The 21,283-nt window shown below is 40.5% G+C and overlaps 1 protein-coding gene across 1 annotated transcript in view; it reads right to left on the reverse strand.

Annotated features, from left to right (window-relative positions):
- Positions 1-21,283, reverse strand: part of ADGRV1 (adhesion G protein-coupled receptor V1) — a 545,909-nt gene that overhangs the window by 77,218 nt on the left and 447,408 nt on the right. Inside the window, exon 87 of the mRNA XM_082725840.1 lies at positions 15,704-15,861. Within this exon, the coding sequence (XP_082581966.1) occupies positions 15,704-15,861 (158 nt within the window). The remainder of the gene's footprint in view (positions 1-15,703; positions 15,862-21,283) is intronic.

The following is a 21,283-nucleotide window of genomic DNA, read 5'->3' on the forward strand; positions in this document are numbered from 1 at the left end:
CTGCAGGGAGACTCATTAAACCATAAGTTTTTTTAAAAAAGGCTTATTTATTTGAAGGAGAGAGAGAGTGTGAGGTGGGGAGAGGGAGGGAGAGAGGGGCAGAGGGAGGGAATTTCCAGCAGATTCCCAGCTGGGTGTGGAGCCCAACGTGGGGTTTGATCCCATGACCCTGAGATTATGACTTGAGCTGGGATCAGGGATTGGAAACTTAACTGACTGAGCCACCCAGGCACCCCTTATTAAGCCATAATTTTTGAAAGTCTCTCTCTCTCCTTTTTCTAAATCGACTTATACCCAAATTGGGGCTTGAACTCACAATCCCAAGTTCAAGAGTCACATGCTCTACTGACTGACTCAGCCAGCACTACTCTGAAAGTCTGATTTTGATGATCAGTCAGATTTGACAGCTACTGACCCAAAAGTCTATGACTGGAGTTAAAGAAATTACACCGGCTTCAGGTTAGGAAAATCAGAAAAGGATTAAAAGGAAGAAAAAAAAGGAAGAAGGAGAAAGAATAAGAGAGAGAGAGAGAGAGATCAGAGGTGTTGGGCAGACAGAGGAGCAAAGCTGAAGAAAATGTTTCTATTTCTTGAGGACAAGGTATTATTCTCAAGGAGGACAGGCAGGGAAGAAACTGGGAAGAAAAGTTGGGCTCAAGCTGACAGATTTGAAAACTACCACTATGATAATGAAAAAGGAAAAGGCAATCCCTGGAAAACATATACACCCCAGAGTTCTGAGACACAAGATTTACCAGGAATAAAAAAAGAGAGAGTATCATAAAAACCAAAGGAGATGGCACTCTTCGGGGAAGGGTAGTTATCAGTACTGATCTATGCATAAGTGTAAGGATAAGGACATTACAGGAGAGGTCAGCAGCTTTGTTGTCCAAGGTTATAGGTGATGAATTAAAGACAATAAGCAAGATACTGTCGAGGCTTAGCAGTGAACTGAGGATGAAGAGTACAGGTAGTATTGTTCAAGAAGTTGGTCAGTGGGGCACCTGGGTGGCTCAGTCAGGTAAGCATCGGACTCTTGATTTGGCTCAAGTCATGATCTCAGGGTCATGGGATTGAGTCCTGCGTCTGCTCCACACTGGGCATCCAGGAGCCTGCTCGAGATTCTCTGCCCCTCCCTAACTCTTAAAAAGAAGAAGAAGAAGAAGAAGAAGAAGAAGAAGAAGAAGAAGAAGAAGAAGAAGAAGAAGCAGCAGCAGCAGCAGCAGCAGCTGTTTGGTACAGGAGAGAGGCAGGGAAGTAACTTGATAAGGCATTATGAGTAAGTTCTTTTAAGACAGTGGAAGTGATGCTTGTTTTTAGATGAAGAGGAAAGACCCAGAGGAGAGAGAGAGAGAGAGAGAGAGAGGGATTTAAGATGTAAGGCAACTGTGGAAAATTTAATGAAGCAAGTGCCAAGAAAAGGGAAAACAGAAGAAGGGCACAATTGGGAGGGTTGGCTTTGGTGAAAATGAGTTATTTACTGCCTTATCTAAAATGGCAGGAAAGTGGCAAAGAAGGGAGACAACAAAGATAAATGATCAGATAAAAATAAGGGCAGGTGACTGAGACAACATCATGTTGTCTATGCTTTGGAGAGAGAGTGAGACTAGACAGTAACAGGTGCAAAACTTAAGGGCTCTGTTCCAAAGATTACTTAAGGGAAATGAGTCAATCAGAGAAGGACAATTATCATATGATCTCTCTGATATGAGGAATTTGAGAGGCAGGGTGGGGGGGTGTTGTTGGGGGTAGGGGGGCAAATGAAACAAGATGGGACTGGGGAGGGAGACAAACCATAAGAGACTCTTAATCTTGGGAAACAAATGGAGGGTTGCTGGGGGGTGGGAAGGGGGGAGGGCTAGGGTGGCTGGGTTAGGGACATTGGGGAGGGTATGTGCTATGGTGAGTGCTGTGAGCTGTTTAAGACTGATGATTCACAGACCTGTACCCCTGAAGCAAAGAATACATTATATTTTTTTAAAAAAGCAGGGGGGATGCCTGGTGGTTCAGGTGGTTAAATGACTGCCTTCAGCTCAGGTCATGATTCCAGGGTCCTGGGATTAAGCCCCTTGTGGGGCTCCCTGCTCGGCGGGGAGCCTGCTTCTCCCTCTCCCTCTGCCACTCCCCCTGCTTGTGCTCTCCTGCTCTCTCTCTGTGTCAAATAAATAAAATCTTAAGAAAAGAAAAAAAAAGAATCAATGAAAGATAATCCAAAGGATTTTTGAGAAGCAGAGGTGGCTCAGTTAAGGTTACTTAGAATAAACTACTATCCATTACAGTGTAGACTAATTGGTTAATAAAAGGAAGAGAACCGCGCAGCACAGACTAGACTGGTGATTGACGAAGTCACTTAAGGAGGGAGCCAAGTTGGTGAAGAAATCAAAAGAACTTTGTGAAAATATTCTTAGACTGTCCCGTCACAGGGTCAAAGGAAAGGAGGTCAGAGTGAGAATAAAGAACAAGGAGTAAGGAACAGAGACAGACAGACAGAGGTTGTGTTCAGAGAGAGCTGTGGAGAGGGAAACTGATCTAGGAAGGGAGGCTAGCCTGAGAAATGGGAACCACAGGAACATGAATAAGGAAAGGGTGGTGAAAGCAAGAAGCATAGATTTAAAAATAGGCAAAATCATTACCCACGGACATTGTAACCTTACGGAAGGGAGCACAAATATTTTTGACATCCTATTAATTGGAAGGAGTGGCCTCTTGGAACTGGTTGTAAGGAAAGTGATCTTTTATGAGGCAGGCCATTTCACTTATGATAAGGTAACTGAAAGAGTACTTTTGTGAAAGGATCAGACCAAGTTTGTTACTGCCTTTTGGCCCAAAGAAACTCAAACTTCACTTTTGATATGGTGATGGCATACTTTTCTTCTGGAAGGAAACAACTTATAAAGATGTCATATTCAACTTCCTGAGTTTTATACTATGTAAACTATTAAGTGGCATTATGATCACAGTGCCAATTATACATTTTTAAAGAAACTATGATGCAATTGCTAATTCCCCAGGTTACGCATCACCACTTCCTGTTTCCTTAATTCTAGCAATCTTATTTTCTTTTGTTTCTGGATCTTCTCTTTAATATAGTAGCAAGTGATTAATGTGTGATCAAGCAATTACTTTGTAACTATATATATTTTAAAGAATTGTATAGGCATTGAATCATAAATTGGAGCTCCCTCTAAATAATGAGAATGGCAATAAATGGTAAACGAAAAAGCTGCAGATCGAGATTGGAATTTATACTGAAGAATCTGGGATTTGGCTGACTAGAAAAAGTCGTGGTCTGTTACAGGATCACCACAATGACAATGAATAAGGTGGCTCATAGAGCATAATGTTTTCAATGCTGTAAATAATATAAGATAAAACAGCATTGAAAAACTGATTTTTATGCTCTCTGGTAGAGTTTTATATACATTCTTTAGCAACAGTCTGAATACAAATTTGAGAGAGACACATTAAAAAAAATCAGAAATTTTATTTTCATCAGTCAACAGCTGAATGGAAGATTTCAGTCATCCATTTAAAAAAGAAATGAATGTGCTTTTAGATCAAAGCAAAACATGAATAACTGTTTTATGTAGCTTTCAAAGTGGAAGGAAGAAATGCCTCATTGGTAATTTCTCCAGGATAAATAAAGAAGGATCAGTGGGTGGGGAAGGGAAGTCCTTTAAACGAATGGAGAATGCCAGGAAAATTAAAATTTCAACTTTTTATTACTTTACAGAAAAACTGCCAAGGAAATTCAGCCTATGCACATAAGTTACAAGCAACTGGGAAAGTTTCATTGATTCTCTGGGCCAAACTGAGGCATGGCAATGGTATGCATACTTCAGTAGTAGATGCCAACCACACTGAAGGTCAAAGAGTACACAATACATCTAAGCAACAATGCCACTGTGATGCTCGTAGACACTGACCATATGTATACCACACTGACCATATCTTTTACTAACACCCAACTGAAACTTACTCACGATGGGCATCAAGATGGGAAGTAATTTTGATTCCATTCCCTCTTCTCCCTGACCACCATAACTGATGAAGTCAGCAAGTAAGAATGAATTCAGTTGTGTTGTCTAGGTCTGGATTTATAGAAATCATCGCACTTTTAGGCAACAACACAAGTTCATTATGGCTGCAGTACAGAGAGTTTATGTGGGGAAGTAGTGGCATTCTCCTTTCATCCTACAGTCTAGAGATTGCTATTGAATGATTTTAAGGTGATCAGTTTCACTTTTTAGATGGTTCAGTGTAGAATGGAAACAGACAAGAATTGCAAATATCAGTCTGAAGACAATTGCAAGTGTCTAGGTATAAGATGATGGGGGATGGGGCACTTGGGTGGCTCAGTGGGTTAAAGCCTCTGCCTTCGGCTCAGGTCATGATTGCAGGGTTTTGGGATTGAGCCCCACATTGGGCTCTCTGCTCAGCAGGGAACTTGCTTCCTCCTCTCTCTCTGACTGCCTCTCTGCCTACTTGTGATCTCTGTCAAATAAATAAATAAAATCTTAAAAAAAAACTTAAAAAAAAAAAGATGATGGGGGAAATAACTGAGGCACTATGGACTGAACTATGTCCCTCCAAAAGTCGTATGTTGAAGTCCTAACCCTCAATATAATGGCATTTGGAGATGGGGACTTACAGGGTAATTAAGTCATGAAGGGAACCCTTGTGATGGGATTAGAGCGCTTATAGAGATTTTACTTTATTTATTTATTTGACAGACAGAGATCACAAGTAGGCAAAGAGGCAGGCAGAGAGAGAGGGAAGCAGGCTCCCGCTGAGCAGAGAGCCCAGGACCCTGAGATCATGACTCGAGCTGAAGGCAGAGGCTTAACCCACTGAGCCACCCAGGTGCCCCAGGATTAGAGTGCTTATAAAAGAGACAGGAGAGAACTCTCTTTCTTTCATATGAGGACACAGCAAGAAGATGGCCATAGCAACCTAGGAAGAGAGCTTTCGTTAGGAGCTAAATAGGCCAGCATCCAGCCTGTGGTACTTTTCAGACTCTCGAAATGTGCGGAATAAATTTCCATTTTTTAAACCACCCAGTCAATGGTATTTTGTTATGGCAGCCCAAACTGACTACTATACCAGGCATAATCATGAAGAGAAAAAAAAAAAAAAAAAAAAAGGGAAGGCATCTTTGAGAGTTATTTAGGAACCATACAGGACACAGGAGTTACATATCTGACTGTATTCCATATCAATTACATATTGGGAGAGTTGTTATGGTAATAAAAATACCAACATATACTGAGTGCTTAGTATGTTTCAGAGAGTGTACTAAAGGTTCTATATGAATCAACACTGAATCCTTCTAAAGCTCTATAAAGTTTATTATCATTATTATGTCTGCACTACATGAGAAGAGTGAGGACAACTAGCTGTGTTTTAGTACCAGCTGGAGAGCGGGCGGTCTTTCTCGGAAATGAGAAATTGAAGGAATAATTTACCAGACCCGATGGCTTCAAATTCTTTCTGGGAAATGGAGTCTAATAATTACTTTTATGGAATCAGTGTTTTCTAGGTTTAGTTTAATGTTTACACGTTATTTTTCTCAATGAAAGTTTTTTTTTTTTTTTTAAGATTTTTATTTATTTGAGAGAGAGAACATGGAAGAGTGAGTGAGTGAGCATGAGCATGGGGATTGGGGGAGGACAGGAAGAGAGGGAGAAGCAGGCTTCCCACTGAGCAGGGAGCCCAAAATGGAGCTCAATCCTAGGACCCCAGGATCATGACAAGCTGAAGGCAGACACTTAACCAGCTGAGCCACCCAGGGGCCCCTCAGTGAAACTTTTTAAAAAAGTAATCTCTATACCTAATTTTTGGCTTGAACCCAGGACCCCAAGATTGAGAGTCATATGCTCTACCAAATGAAACTTCTGATAACAAAATGGCGGCGGGGGGGGGGGAGGGGAGGAGCCGGAATAATGATTCCTGCTTCAGAGGATTCTTGTAAAAACTGAGATAATATATACAAAATGCTTAGCTCAGTGGCTAGCATATGGTGAGCCCTAATTGTCAGTGGTGCTGAGGGTAACGACCATGACCACCACGACAGAGTTCACACCTGCCACTTGTACGTAGGTCAGCCCTTTACTCTTTCTTCCGATATCTTATCCATACTCATTGCTCTCTGCTCACCTAGAAAACAAATGTAAATTGAACAGTTTCATACTGAAATAGCCTTCACAGAGAACTTCCCTTGTCCTTATAAATATCCAAAGAGACTGGTAAGGTACAAGGAGGTTCAATGAGGTAAAGACATTCAGCAAACTTGAGTTCTAGAAAGATTCAGCTCTGTTACAAATGACCAGTCCCTTTTTTTCTTTGGTTACATGTGTAAATCAGGAGTTGAAACAGAGATTTAAGCTTTCTCTCAATTCTACTATTTTATTTTTTTTCTTTTCTTTCTTTCTTTTTTTCAAGATTTTATTTATTTATTTGACAAAGAGGGAAAGCAGCAGCGGGAGTAGGAGAGGGAGAAGCAGGCTTCCTGCTCAGCAGGGAGTCCAATGTGGGATCGGATCACAGGACGCTGGGATCAGGACCTGAGCTGAAGGCAGACGCTTAAGGACTGAGCCATCCAGGAGCCCCTATTTTTTTTTTTTTTAATTTGAATATCCTAGGCCTTAGGAAACTGACTTCTGATATTACTGTTCTTAGAGTTTCTAAATGCTCCAGAAAACAAACATTCAGGGACTACACATCATCTTTCAGGTTCAGAGATTTCTAATTTGAATCTATAAAAAGACTGAGGTCATAGATATAAATCTAAGCCAAGGATGAGCATCTGTAAAGTTTCTTTAAATGTTCTGGATTTTCCCTACCACCACTGGCAAAATGTGGGAAGACTGAATTGTACTCACAAAGCTTTTTCAAGCTCAAGAGGAAGAGACTGTTCATTGTCTAGTGAGAAGCTCTGGGGTTTTCCTTAGGTCCCTAGGCATTGTTTTTTCATTTTCTTTTTAGCAGTGGGACTGGGAGTAGACTACAAACAAGCAGCCTGCTGCCAAGGACATGTGAAACCTGTTATATTGGTCATTCTGGATCCTATTCAAGCACATGCTGTTACTAGGTAAGATTACTTTTACTTCGCTTTAGTGGAAGCATCGACTTCACTTTAGGAAACAAAAATCCTACATTTCCCCCCCCCCCCCGTTTTTATTTATAAACCATGTCTGTTTCTGCAAGCAATAAAATTTGAAGTGACAATGGCATACTTAGAATTTTGATGTGAGAATCATAAGGATTCCAGAACCAGAGTGTTTCAGCTATTGATTACTATGTAATAAACCACTACAAAACCTAGTGGCTTAAGATAATTTATGACTTCTCACAGTCGTACAGTCCACGCTGGGCAGTTTTTCTGCTCTGTGTGGTGTCTCCTCAGGCTGGAACTTCCAAGAAGGTTTCTCCACTCACGTGTCTGGAATCAGAGCTGGGATGCCTGAAACAACTTGCCAAGCATGTCTATTCACATGGCCACTCCGCATGACTAGCTTGGGGTTCCTAACACCATGGTGGTCTCAGAGTAATTGGACTTGGTGGCGGATTTCCAAGAGAAAGGAAGCTGAAAGTGCTAGTCCTCTTAAAGCCTAGGCCCATTATGGGGCAGCCTCACTCGAATCATGTTATACGAGTCTGAGCAAGTCCAGATTTCAAGGGAGGGGAAAAAAAGACTCCACCGCTTTCTGTGGGGAGAAGCACACATGCAAAGGGAGGGGCCTTCTTTGGAGAACACAGCACAGAGTGTACTGCACTTGCCAGGAGCTCTTTCCTTTTCTTCTTTTTCCTTTGGATTTCTCCGAGTTTGCTGAAACTCTTTTTGAAATTTTCAAAATGTCCAGGGAGAAAAAAGTCACTCAACTTTAGGGTACAAGGGATCATACATTATATACTCATTATAGCAAGTTTTCCATAATTTTCATAATTTTGATGCAATCTTTACTTACTTTACTGTTGTTATTCTCTCTCAATATGAGGAAATGGAGCCTCCGAAAAAAATGGAAGCATTCACCCTCAAATACGCTCCCAAGCAGAGAAGTGGTCGTGAGAGCAGTGGAAATTCCACACAACTCAGATTTATGCTGCCCACAGGTAGCTGGATCAAGCCACCATTACCTTTTTAGATAACATACTGACACATATGTGTGGGCTTTTATAAGAAAGGGATTTGTAATCAGCTACTTCCTCTTTTTATTCAAATTAATTTTCCTTCCCTGATCCATGAATCATTCCTCACATAGGAATTGGATGATGATTCAGAAAGAACCAGTAAATTCTAATGAGCCTAAAAAGAGAGACAAGCTTATCATTGCCAGAGATCAAAACCAAACCCTAAAATTATAGGCTTTGTTTAAAATGCTGTTTCAGACACTGAAATCTAGTTCAGGGAACATACCTTTTTCGTGAATCATCCTCCCTGCCCGCTTGCCCCACTGAAGGGAGGAGGAGGCCAGTGAATCTCATTAGGAGCCACTGACCTTTGAAAATGTGGTTCGCAGCAGTCTGACAGCTAAAGGGCCACAGAAGGCCAGATCACCGCCCCAGACCACACTCAGAAAGGAAGGGGTTGACAGTGGCCATCTTTGGGAGACTATAGCACAAGGGTGCATTTTATTCACGGGAAGCTCCTTCTGTGTCTCTCTCTTTCCCTTAGATTTCCCTGAGTTTATCTGAACTCTGAAATTAAAGGCTAGCAGAACCAAAACAGTCACTCAAAATACAGAGGGTAGAGGGAATGGTACTTAGCAGTCATAACCACACATAGCAGTGTTGATAGAAGATTGCTCGTGTTGTCAGACACATCTAATCTGCATAGGAGTGATTCGTTTGGAGAATGGTTTTATAGAAATATGGAGGATTCCAGGCCTAACGAAATGATTGATGCAAACTCTCCATTTACTCAAAGAGGTCTGATGCTGGAGTTAACTAATCACGTCTGTTTACCAAACCTAAAACTCGAAGGTTAGTAAATAATCATAATCAACCCAGATACTTAAACACAAAATCCAGCTTGGCTATAAAGGAAGCTATGAACTGACCTTTCCTTCTCATAATGCACCTGACTCCTTGTTAAAAGTGATTTATAAACAAACAAAAAACCCTTGGCAATGTATGACCCGAAACACTCAAAACTTAAACATCATTTGGAAAACTAGGAAACTGTGCTTTTTTAAGAAGAGGAGATTCACTTGCAGCTCCTCATTCATTACTTGAGAATCTACTTCTCATGATACCATCTACCTAAAAATGCTCATACAGTTAAAAAAAAAAATGCAAGGCACAATATAACTAAATTATAAACCATCTAAGCTGCCTTAGGGGGGAAAAAAAAGGCTGCCTTTGTGTATGCTTGGAACCACAGAACTAAGTGGGATCTGCTTGAGCCTAATTAGAACCACCTTCCTTCTCAGGTATTAAATGTACATGGGGTGGAAAAACTGCAGGTTTCTCAGAGGAGAGTGGAGAACAGCTTGGGCACTGGTCTGCGTGTTGCCTCTGAAGCTGAGGGTCACGGAGAACTTGGTGGCCTGTGTTTCATTGTGGCATCTGAACTCTGGAGTGTGTGTGTGGGGGGAGGTGGCCACTTATAAACAATACAGAATATCAGAAGTGAAGAAAAGGGGTTTATTCTCCAGTTTTTCAAAATTACAGACATGGGAATTTTCAAAAGGTACTTTGTTTTTTGCTAATATACTGTACTTTCAGCATTCTCTCAACCCCCCCTTTTTATAATATAGGTATTTACTTTATGTGTAATTGTGTTAACTTTCGTTCAGGTCTGAAAAATTCTCAACCATCACATCTTCCAATCTTCTTTTTCTCCACTCCCTATATATTTTTCTCCTGGCCATTTCTTCTCCTACCTCCTAGCTTAGTTTTGGCATGTTCTCTTTTTTGTATGTCACCTTGGTGATTTCTTCAGTCCTAGCATCAGATTCTAATTCATTCCTCGTCTCTGCTTCTCACCTGGGGTTTACCTCAAATATTAAGATATTTTAAAGTTTCAAAGAGTATATTTTTCAGTGTTAAGATTTCTGATATTTGCCTGTTTATATTTATTTTTGTTTCTTATGTTTCATTGTTTTTAGTGGATAAATATTTCTTTATATGGGGTTGTTAAACTTTTTCTGTAAATGGCCAGACATTAAGCATGTTGGGTTTTGCAGGCCACATGGTCTCAGGTGCAACAACACAGATTTAATTCTGCATTGCGAGAGCATAGAGTATATGTAAGCAAATGGGTGTGGCTCAGTTCCAAGAAAAATTTACTTACAAAAACAGGTCACGGCAGCCACTTTGGAAAACAGTGTGGCAGTGCCTCAAAATATTAAACACAGAGCTGGCATATGACCCAGCAATTCCCTTTCTAGGTATATACCTAAGAGAAATGAAAGCCCATGTTAATACAAAAACTTGCATACGAATGTCCATAGCAGCATTCTTTGTAATATCCAAAAGGTGAAAATGACCCAAAGGTCCATCAACTGATGAACAGATAAGCAAAATGTACTGTACACATACAGTGGAATATTATTTGTCAGTTAAAATAACAACAAAGTGCTGGTACCTGCTAAAATACATAGGAACTTTGAAAACATTATGCTAAGTGAAGGAAGCTGGACACAGAAGACCACATATTCTATGATCCAATTATTGGAAATGTGTAGAATAGACATATCTATAGAGACAGGAAGTTGATTAATGGTTACTTAGGGCCTAGGGAAGTGTAGGATGGGGAGCGCCTGCTAATGGGAAAGGGGTTTCTTTCTGAGGTGACGAAAACATTCTAAATAGCTTATGGTGACTGTCACATGATTACATAAATATACTAAAGACCACTGACCTGCACAATTTAAACAGATGACCTTTGCCTGTAAATGATACCTCAACGAAGCTGTTAAGGAAGAGATGGCAGGGGCAAACAGGTGAGCAGCCAGGAGGGCCACAGTCTGCGGATTCCAGCTCTGTATTTTCTAGGATCCTAACATACTTCTCAAAGTTATTTATAGTTTATTGTCTATTTAAATTCTTTTCTGGCTTAAATTCAGCTTTTTTTTTTTTTTTAAGATTTTATTTATTTATTTATTTGACAGCAAGAGATCACAAGTGAGCAGAAAGGCAGGCAGAGAGAGAGGGGGAAGCAGGCTCCCCGCTGAGCAGAGAGCCGGACATGGGGCTCGATCCCAGGATCCCGGGATCATGACCTGAGCCGAAGTCAGAGGCTTTAACCTACTGAGCCACCCAGGTGCCCCTAAATTTAGCGTTTTGATGACTGACTTTAAGGGCTGTTGGTTTTCCTCCAATGTTTGAGACTTCTTTATGGGAGCTAATCCTGAGTAGAAAGCATTTGTCTCTGGTTGTTCTCTTTGTCTGCTTACCTTTTTCTGTCAAATGTTTCATGGGCACCTCCGGTCAGCAATCGTGTTCCAAGAGAACTAGTTCGATGTCTTGGGCTTCCTGTCCCCATGGTGACATGTGATAGGATAGCGATTCAGTCCACAAACTCTAGAGAACTGAGCCCAGGGAACTGAGGAGATGCTTTGCCTCCATTCTCCCTGGACTTCCAAAGGCCTTTAGCCAAGTGCAGGCTATGGTGCCAGGGCTTTCTCAGGCTTCTTTCATGCAGGTGCTACTGCCCTAGTCTCCCTGTCTTGGGTGAAAGCTTTCAGGTCCCAGTTCACCCCACGGCAGTTGAGCTACTCTGGCAGCCACTGGTTTGTGGACACAAAAAACATTGGGCCCATCATTTCAGTCCAGTTTACTACTTTGTGTTCCTGCTCTGTTTCTGAGCTACAGAGATGTCTACTTTAAAAAAATATTTTCCCTTGGGATGTCTGTGTGGCTGAGATGGTTAAGCTTCTACCTTAGGCTCAGGTCATGATCCCATGGTCCTGGCATCGAGTTCCACGTCAGGCTCCCTGCTCAGCGAAGAGTCTGCCTCTCCCTCTCTCTCTGTCTCTCTGCTTGTGCTCTCTCTCTCAAATGAATAAATAAAATTTTTAAGAAAAAAAAAATAAATAAATACCTTCTCTTGTTCGATTGTCTCTTGACTCCTATGTAAAGGCTCCTGGGGGGCAGGGCAGAGGGCAATACACAGATCTACAGTGCCATCCTGACTGGACACTTCTCAAGGCAATGGAATTTTAGCAAAAAGATTCAAAAAGGGCATCAAATGCTCCTTGGTGGAGTAGACATGCTTTATCTTTTCTTTTTTTTCCTTCTAGCAATCTTGAATTTGAAATAAGTGGAGTATATTCAAATGGAGGTGTATTATAGTAGGTTGCAAATAAAATAGAAAATATTAGACCAGCAGTCAGAGGTGAACACATATTTTTGAGAATCTCAGAAGTCAAGAAAACAATTATAGCCCCAATGATAATAACGTTCAAAGCGATATCTACAAACAGATCAATGAAATAAATAACTCTAATTTTTACTTTTGATGACTCCTCTTCTTTTCAATGCTATGTATTTAGCTTAAGGATACAGACCTATATGATTTTATGGTACATCTGTGATTAATTTATTCATTTATTATATGAACTATTAACAATAATTAATATTAACAAGTATTAACTATGCTCCTGCTAGCCACTGAGTACTCTAAAAGGCCATGATGATACAGTGATGAATCATAAATGGCCCTTACCCTCCAAGAATTCCAAATTTATTAATGAAATCAACCGCACCCACCAAAAGAAGTCACCATTTCATTCTAAGATAAGTGCTATAATGGCTGTAGGGAAAAAGTGCCTCAAAGGCATAGATGAGGAAATAGGCAATTCTTACTTGGTGTGGTTCAGTGAAGAGGCAATTGTAATTCAGAGAAGAGATAGCACATTGGGAACTTTCAGAATTTCTATGGAAGACTGAGTAGTACTTTGTTGGAAAGGGAGGTCTAGGGGAATTAACTTGTGCTTAAACCATTTTGACTTAGATTATGGGTGTATTTTGGACAGCTGTGGGGAGTGAATGGAGATTATGAGAGGGCAATAAAACCCCTCCACCTCTCTCTCATCCACAGTTCCCCACATTATTTACTAAACACACAGATTTTTATTAACTAAAAATGAAGAGTTCAAAGTAGAGTTCTCCTTACATGAGCAAAGAGGGTGGGATCAGGTAATTTTAGGAAAGAGTAAATACATGGCATGGTCAGAATGCAGAATAACTAGTAACTGACTTGGGGATGAAAAGACGGCCTGGGTGGGTGGACAGTAGGGGCTCCTGCATTGTAGGCCAAAGAGACTGGCTTTTTTCTCAGGCAATGAGAGAGAACCTGAATGGCTGTAATGCTGAAGAGAGGGAATCCACTTTACATTGGTGAAATACAGACATCTGAGAACATGAGATGGAGAAGAAAAAGACTAGAACTAGTGACCACTCAAGGAAATACTGTAAGAGTCCAAGTGTGAAATACTGACTATTAGACTAAATCGTCATGGGAATGGGGGAATTAGAAATATAATAATTTTATTTGAAAAGCTATGATAGAATAATACTGCTATTAATATTTCATGGCAAGAAGTTTCCTTAGTTGGGAAACAAGTGCTGAAGCTTTTAGCATTATGTTTAATGCTTGAGGGCTATGTTTTTCAGATAATTGGAGTATTATTATCTACTATATCTATGATGGAGAATATCCAAAAGGTGATTTAGCCATGAAGAAGAATTAACTCATTACATTAGGCCCTTATGTTTCACTTTTAAAAACATGCAAACACTAGCATTTTCTTTAAACTTTTTTTTTTTTTTTTTTTTTAGATTTTATTTATTTGACAGACAGAGATCACAAATAGGCAGAGAGAGACAAGGAAGCAGGCTCCCCGCTGAGCAGAGAGCCCTACGAGGGGCTCGATCCCAGGCGCCCAAACACTAGCATTTTTATATTATACAGAGAAGAGAAGAAATCTTATCATTTGGGGAAAGAAACAAACCTTCTGTTCAAAAAAGGCATGTATAAATGAATCCCAGGGGGCACGTGGGTGGCTCAGTGGGTTAAAGCCTCTGCCTTCGGCTCCGGTCATGATCCCAGGGTCCTGGGATCAAGCCCCAAGTCAGGCTCTCTGCTCTGTGGGGAGCCTGCTTCCTCCTCTCTCTGCCTGCCTCTCTGCCCACTTGTGATCTCTGTCAAATAAATAAATAAATAAGTCTTAAAAAAAAAAAAAAAAAAGAATCCCAGGTTGAATAAAAGCACAGCTTTTGGATAAATGCTATGTCCCATGAAAAAGTAGGATTTCTACATTGAATATTGTTTCTTTATTTTAAAGAATTTAAGATTAATTATAACTTAAAATAATATTTCTGCTCACATAATGACTGCATGCTTAAATGGGAAGGAAGAGAGAAGAGCTGGTAGATACAGCTGTCCTGCAAACTGGCCTACAAACTAATGTCAAAAGTCCCTTCTCTTTACCTCGTGAGGAAAATCCTTGCCCGTGTTCCCTGACCCACATTGGAAGCTAGAAGGCACTTCATACAGTAGAGGTGACAATATCTTATTATTTTCTTATCCTGTGATAATATCTATTGAGCTGATGATAATGTATTAAACACTATTCAAAGGACTTCATATATGGTATCCTGCTTAAACTTTGAAAAGCTCTGAAAATGTGAAAATCTCTCTCACACATTTGGCTTTAGATCTATAAAAACTTAGAGGAGAGGAGATTTCTTCATTGGCCTGAGGGGTCCCCAGCCCTAGCTCACAAGATTCTCTCTGATGTCCCTGTCACTCACACCATTTTTAATTTTTTTTTTAAGATTTTATTTACTTATTTGACAGACAGAGATCACAAGTAGACAGAGAGGCAGGCAGAGAGAAAGAGAGAGAGAAGCAGTCTCCCTGCTGAGCAGAGAGCCCGATGCGGGACTCGATCCCAGGATGCTGGGATCATGACCTGAGCCGAAGGCAGCGGCTTAACCCACGGAGCCACCCAGGTGCCCCCACTCACACCATTTTAGAGGGAATTTTCTCCATGCAGGTGTGTGGTTATTGTTCCTCGTTAAGAAAATTCCTGAGAGACTCTAATCTAACAACAACAACAAGAAAGAATCAGATCATAAAAACCTATGTTAAGTATGATTCAAAGGGAAAAAATGAGCTGCTCTGAAAGCCAATTTGAGTTGGAAAGACTTGCACTCTTAAGTAACCAGACATGTGTAGCCAGTTATGAAGCTCTCCAATCACATATGTTTTTAAACATCTGTCAGCACAATCAGAACTCCACATGCAAACCACGGCACTCGTGAGCGTTAGGGAGGGTTGTCTGTGATGAAGTCTCAGAAACTGAGAGAAATGAATAGATTTCACAGGCTGAACACAGGTTGTTCTTGCTTGACTTGAAAGCCTGGGGAAGCAGCTCCCAAGGCTGTGAGGCATTTACTTGAACATTAATATCTTAAGGACAAAACTGGAACTGGCAATAAAATCTATGAAGTCCTGAAGAAAGAGACACGTCAGAAAGTGCCAAGGAGTGGGGAAACTAGGGAGCCATAGCTTAACTTATGGTTTCAGAGCTGGAAGCGGAGTCTAACTTTTCTTCCTCTCTCCCTTCCTCACTCTTTTTCTTCCATCTTTCCTTCCTTCCTCTTTCTTTCTCTCTTTCTCAATTATTCAGTGACACTTTCCCACCATTAAAAAGTTCCCATCTCCAAAGTGCAAATAGGGTTCATTCCAAACCTGCAGCATTTGTTCTTCCTCTGAAGACATCATCATACGCTTTCCACTGTGGCTTCACCTGGTAGGCATGGATGAACACCACAAACACCACCACAAGGCACATTAAAGGAACAAGGGCTGCCGTGAACAGAGCGGCGTAGATGTTCGGGATGAAACACCTGGAAGAGAGAAGAGGCGATGAGATAAATCAGACGACTTCTTTATAAATGCTTTTATATTTGGAATGTGTTATGTCATCACTTTATACTAGCTCTCTGGGTTGAAATGTCGGCAAAAGCCAATTTTTGGATGCTAGATTGAAGCTTTGTTTGAGTAGAGGCGACACGATTAAATCTAACCCACTGCTTCACAAAGTTGGTTCTAATGGAACATGCATATCCTGAGGTGCTCAGAAAACGTTAACAGAGGTTATGGCAAAATAAGTTTGAGAAGTGCATGTATGCTTTTCTAGCTCTATCTTGTTGGCCTAATAGACCAAGATCTCATTGAGCACTGCATAAAAGGCAGCACTGTTTAAAGGCAAATTTGAGGATTCCTAGGGCTCATTCTGTCATTTCCATAATCTTGTTTTTTGAGTGAAAGACAGTTTTGTCATTTCTAAGTTATACATTTTTTTTAATTTTTAATTTTTTATAAACATATATTTTTATTCCCAGGGATACAAGTCTATGAATCACCAGGTTTACACACTTCACAGCACTCACCAAAGCACATACCCTCCCCAATGAATGTCCATAATCCCACCCCCTTCTCCCAACCTCCCTCCCCCCAGCAACCCTCAGTTCTAAGTTATACATTTTTTTTTTTAAAGATTTTATTTATCTGAGAGAGAAAGTGAGAGTGAGAGAAGGAGCAGGGGAAGGGACAGAAGGAGAGAGAGAAGCAGACTCCCTGCTGAGCAGGGACCCCCCCCCCCCAACTCGGGATTTGATCCTAGGACTCCAGGATTGTGACCAGAGCCAAAGGCAGACACCCAACTCACTGAGCCACCTAGGTGCCTGTAAGTTACATATTTTCCCAAGATCCATTAATTCTCTTGAAAATGATAACTTTCCCTTTGGAAGTTCTACTACACAACTGTATCTATGATTACTGGGGGTTTATTTAGATCAATGAGGTTCAAGGTAAACTCACATTATTTATTTTGGTAACAATGAAATTCCATGGAAAATGGTTTCAGGGATGTACCTGGAAATTTTTACTCAGTCAGAAAATCCTCTTGTTCTTTACATAAGAAATATAAAAAATGTCAAAATGAAGGACCATTAAATAGACTCAATATCTAAAACTGTGTTTTTGAAGTATTACAAAGAGCACACATCCTACAACTTATAATAATATAATAGTTCTAATTACAAGAAATCTTTTTTTTTAATTACAAGAAATCTTAATAATAGGGAGCGACTCCTGTCAAATATCTTTTCCTCACTTTTCCATTTTTAGTATCTATAAACCTAAGATAACAATAAAGCCAAAAATAATGGATTCTGAAGAAAACCCAAGGAAAAAGTATAAACTATCTAGAAGGAAACCTCAAAATTCAAACTACGGGTAATCAGGAGAAACAGCCATTCTAGCCACTGAGAAAAGCAGTGCTTCAATTTCATATTTAAAAAGAGATACATTGTAGACCTTCCTCAGGTATTATTTTTAATTAACATGACCTGGCAAATGTATTCCTCAAGTAAACAAGACACATTTCAAGAGATATTTCAATACACATTCTGCATCTGCAAAGAGATGTCAGAATGATGAATATCCTGGCTTTTAGAATTTAATTTGGACAGTACAAAGCCTGAATCATCCCTGTACTCTCATCTGTATGCCAGAAGACCTGTATCTTCCAGGTAAAAGGCGTATGATTAACTAGAACAGGCAAACATTAATGGCTTTGATCTTGAATATATTTCTGCACTAAAAATAGCAATCACGTTGGCTACTCATTTTCTGTATACTGACCTAAAACAATTGTTTTCATCTGAATTACAGATTCACTGGCAGATCTGGCCGAAAGTGGCTTAGACCAACGCGGACACTGACAAAGGAACTCACACAGGCTTCTGTGCTTTATTTTTACCTTCAAAAATGTGATCACAATTCAACTTCAGTCTGTAAAATGGGGTTACTGAATATATTATGACCTGCTCAGGGATTAAGTAACATATCGTACCAAGTGCTTTGGCATAGGCTTGACCCTTCAACATCTACATTTCCCAGGGGCTGACCACGTTTGGTTCTCATGTCATTATTTGAAGGGCTTTCCTAAAAACTTTCCTTTACTTTAGAAAACAACCCTTGAAAGCAGAACCCCAACAAATAGCACACCAACCTAGGTGAAAAAAAAAAGAGGCAAAGTGAACCCCTAGGAAGTTAGAAGTGACCAGTGGCTCTTGGAAAGAGAAGGGAATCCTTTAAGTGCCACAGCTCTTATAAACCTCCTTTGCAATTCTCCCTGCTTGTATGATGACTTAGTCATGTTGGCCCATTCTTTCAGAGAAGGGTAAGGAAAATTACCCAATTCTGAGGTGATCCATTTTCTCCCATTTCTTCGGAGCTGCACAAGTCATGGCATCTCCCACGTACTGGGCTGCTGAGAGTGCCCGAAGTTTGTCCTTCACATGGTCAACGTGGAGCCAGATCACTGATGAAGAGGGCTTTGGCCGCACAGCATGCCTGGTCCTGGAGGCAGCCCCTCCTGCCCCTCTCCCCCATTATAGCACTGCTCTCCGCATGGTCCTGCCTGCGCCAACTCCTGTGTAGCTGTGACGCCATGCCAGTCTTTCTCCAACAAAAAAGGATCATACTACATACTACAAGGTACATACTACCTCTCTTAGGAACCAGGAAGCCAGACAACTCTTCTACAAATGCTACCAAATGAGGCAGTTGCAAATGAGATAGGGCTAAAAGGGTAACCGACCAGTGCAGGTAGCAATCAGGGCTTCCACACGCCCAGGACCCCATCCAAGGAAAGCAGGTGAAGAAGGCGGTGTCATTCCACATCCTCAAATTATATTTCATACAGGAAAACCTTCTTTTAAATTCTGCTTATTTGTTTTTTCCTTGAAAGCTAATAGATATTACTTGACTGTTCTGATAAATATTGTCTGAATGGGATTTCTACTGGTATAGACTAACACTTCTGACATAGGGGGGCTCCTGGGTGGCTCAGTTGGTTAAGCATCTATCTTCGGCTCAGGTCATGATCCCAGGGTCCTGGAATCGAGCCCCGCTTCGGGCTCCCTGCTCAGCGGAGAGTCCGCTTCTCCCTCTCCCTCTGCCGGCTTGTGCTCTCTCTCTATCTCTCTGTCAAATAAATAAAATCTTGGGGGAAACAGGGAAAAAATGATATATTAAACAAACAAACCCAAAGCTTCTGACATAGGTTTAAAACTGCCCAAGATAAATGAAGTATATTCTACCCTTAAAAGAAAAGACAAAGCACAACAACAATGAATACGACAACAAGAAAAGAAAAAACACAAGCCTCACCAACCAGAATTTCTTTCAGTCCCATCGAATAAGATTATATAGTAGTACATCCAGGGCATTTGAGGATGAGATCATATGAATGTGATGTGTGCAGTTAGGAAACTGTGACTATCACGTTAGAAATAGTTTCTGGAAAAAAAGGTGGGAACAAATTCTCGGAAAAAAGGAATGTAGTGTAAGAACTGAAGAGACTGAATGCTCTGGGCACACAAGAGCTGGGCAGGGGGGCAGCTGATTAACGCCCTGGCAGCTACTGTTTCAACAACAACAGGTCTGGCCATCCCCAGAGAAATGAGACAAAGGCCATGTGGCTCTGCTTTCTCAGAAAGGGTGAGGAGAATGTGCTTCTTGTCATTACCAGCTCACCCAGCTTCAAAGTATTCTGGTGACCCTTTTCTCTTTTGGGGTTGATTTCTGGATTTTTGTAATCACACGATGAACTTTGGCTGTTTCCTTTTAAACTTTCATGGGTAAATTTCCTTTCTTCTTCTTCTTCTTATTTTTTTCTCTTTCTTATTATAACCCACAGATAATATAATTCATTTTAAAATCTCATCAGAACGTCTTCCTTTTCTCTCTGTTTTTGGCCAGATGATATAAGAAGATGCTGTTTCACTATCTTCTCTGTTTCCCCTTTCAGTCTACTCTTAGAGCATTCACAACACTTTATGTCACTTTCTTTTTTTTTAAAATATTTTATTTATTTATTTGACAGACAGATCACAAGTAGGCAGAGAGGCAGGCAGAGAGAGAGGAGGAAGCAGGCTCCCCACTGAGCAGAGAGCCCGATGCGGGGCTCGATCCCAGGACCCTGGGATCATGACCTGAGCCGAAGGCAGAGGCTTTAACCCACTGAGCCACCCAGGCACCCCTATGTCACTTTCTAATTTAGTAAGATTATTACCTCCCCTAGGTAGCACTTTGTACTTACTGAAGTGTGTTCACTTGCATTACCTAGCTTGGCATTAAAAAAAAAAAAAAAAATCAATCATGTGGGTGGCATGGGGTATTTCAGTTTCTTTTTTCCTGTATGAAGCCAGCATAAGAAGGAACTCAGAAGCAAAGACGTCCAGGAGAGACATAAGCTCCCCTCACAACTGCTGAAAATACTGGGAAAGATGCTGGGAACTCCTTGTATGTGAGACTATGATTTGAGTCCATCTAAATTATATTTTATCTTTTTTTTTTTAATGTATTTTTTTATTATTTTTTTTATTTTTTATAAACATATATTTTTATCCCCAGGGGTACAGGTCTGTGAATCACCAGGTTTACACACTTCACAGCACTCACCAAAGCACATACCCTCCCCAATGTCCATAATCCCACCCCCTTCTCCCAACCCCCCTCCCCCCAGCAACCCTTAGTTTGTTTTGTGAGATTAAGAGTCACTTATGGTTTGTCTCCCTCCCAATTCCATCTTGTTTCATTGATTCTTCTCTAAATTATATTTTAAAGAACAAGTTGACCCTGGGAAACTGTAGGACTTGAAATCCAGGGTAACATCTGGATGACATAGGTAATAAAAAAAGGACTAGTTAATGAAAAAATAATACAGGTGAGCCTTAAAAAATGCAGGGGTGAGTGGCGCTGACCCCCTGTTCCAGTCAAAAATCCACCTCTGGGGGGCCTGGCTGGCTTAGTCAATAGTGCCTATGACTTTTTTTTTTTTTTCGCCTATGACTTTTTATGTCAGGGTTGTGAGTTCAAGTCCCATGTTGGGCATAGAGACTACCTAATTAAGCAAATTTTTTTAAAATTCATGCAAAATTTTTGGCTCTCCCAAAACGGAACTACTGATAGCCTACTGGTGACTGGAAGCCTTACTGATAAATATAAATGGTTGATTAAAACATACTTTGTATGTGATATGTATTCTACACTCTACAGTTGGATTAATGTAAGCTAGAAAAAAGAAAATGTTACTAAGAAAACCATAAGGAAGAGAAAATACATTTATAGTATTATTGTTATTTATTTTTTTTAAAAAAGCCATAGATAAGGGAATCCACGCATTTCAAACTGTGTGGTTCAAGGGTCAACGCTAAATGTTTGTTTCCAAAGTCTTCTTTGTAACTACTTTTCCTC

This window comes from Mustela nivalis (assembly GCF_964662115.1).
Source record: "Mustela nivalis genome assembly, chromosome: 3".
Classification (NCBI taxonomy): Eukaryota; Metazoa; Chordata; class Mammalia; order Carnivora; family Mustelidae; genus Mustela; species Mustela nivalis.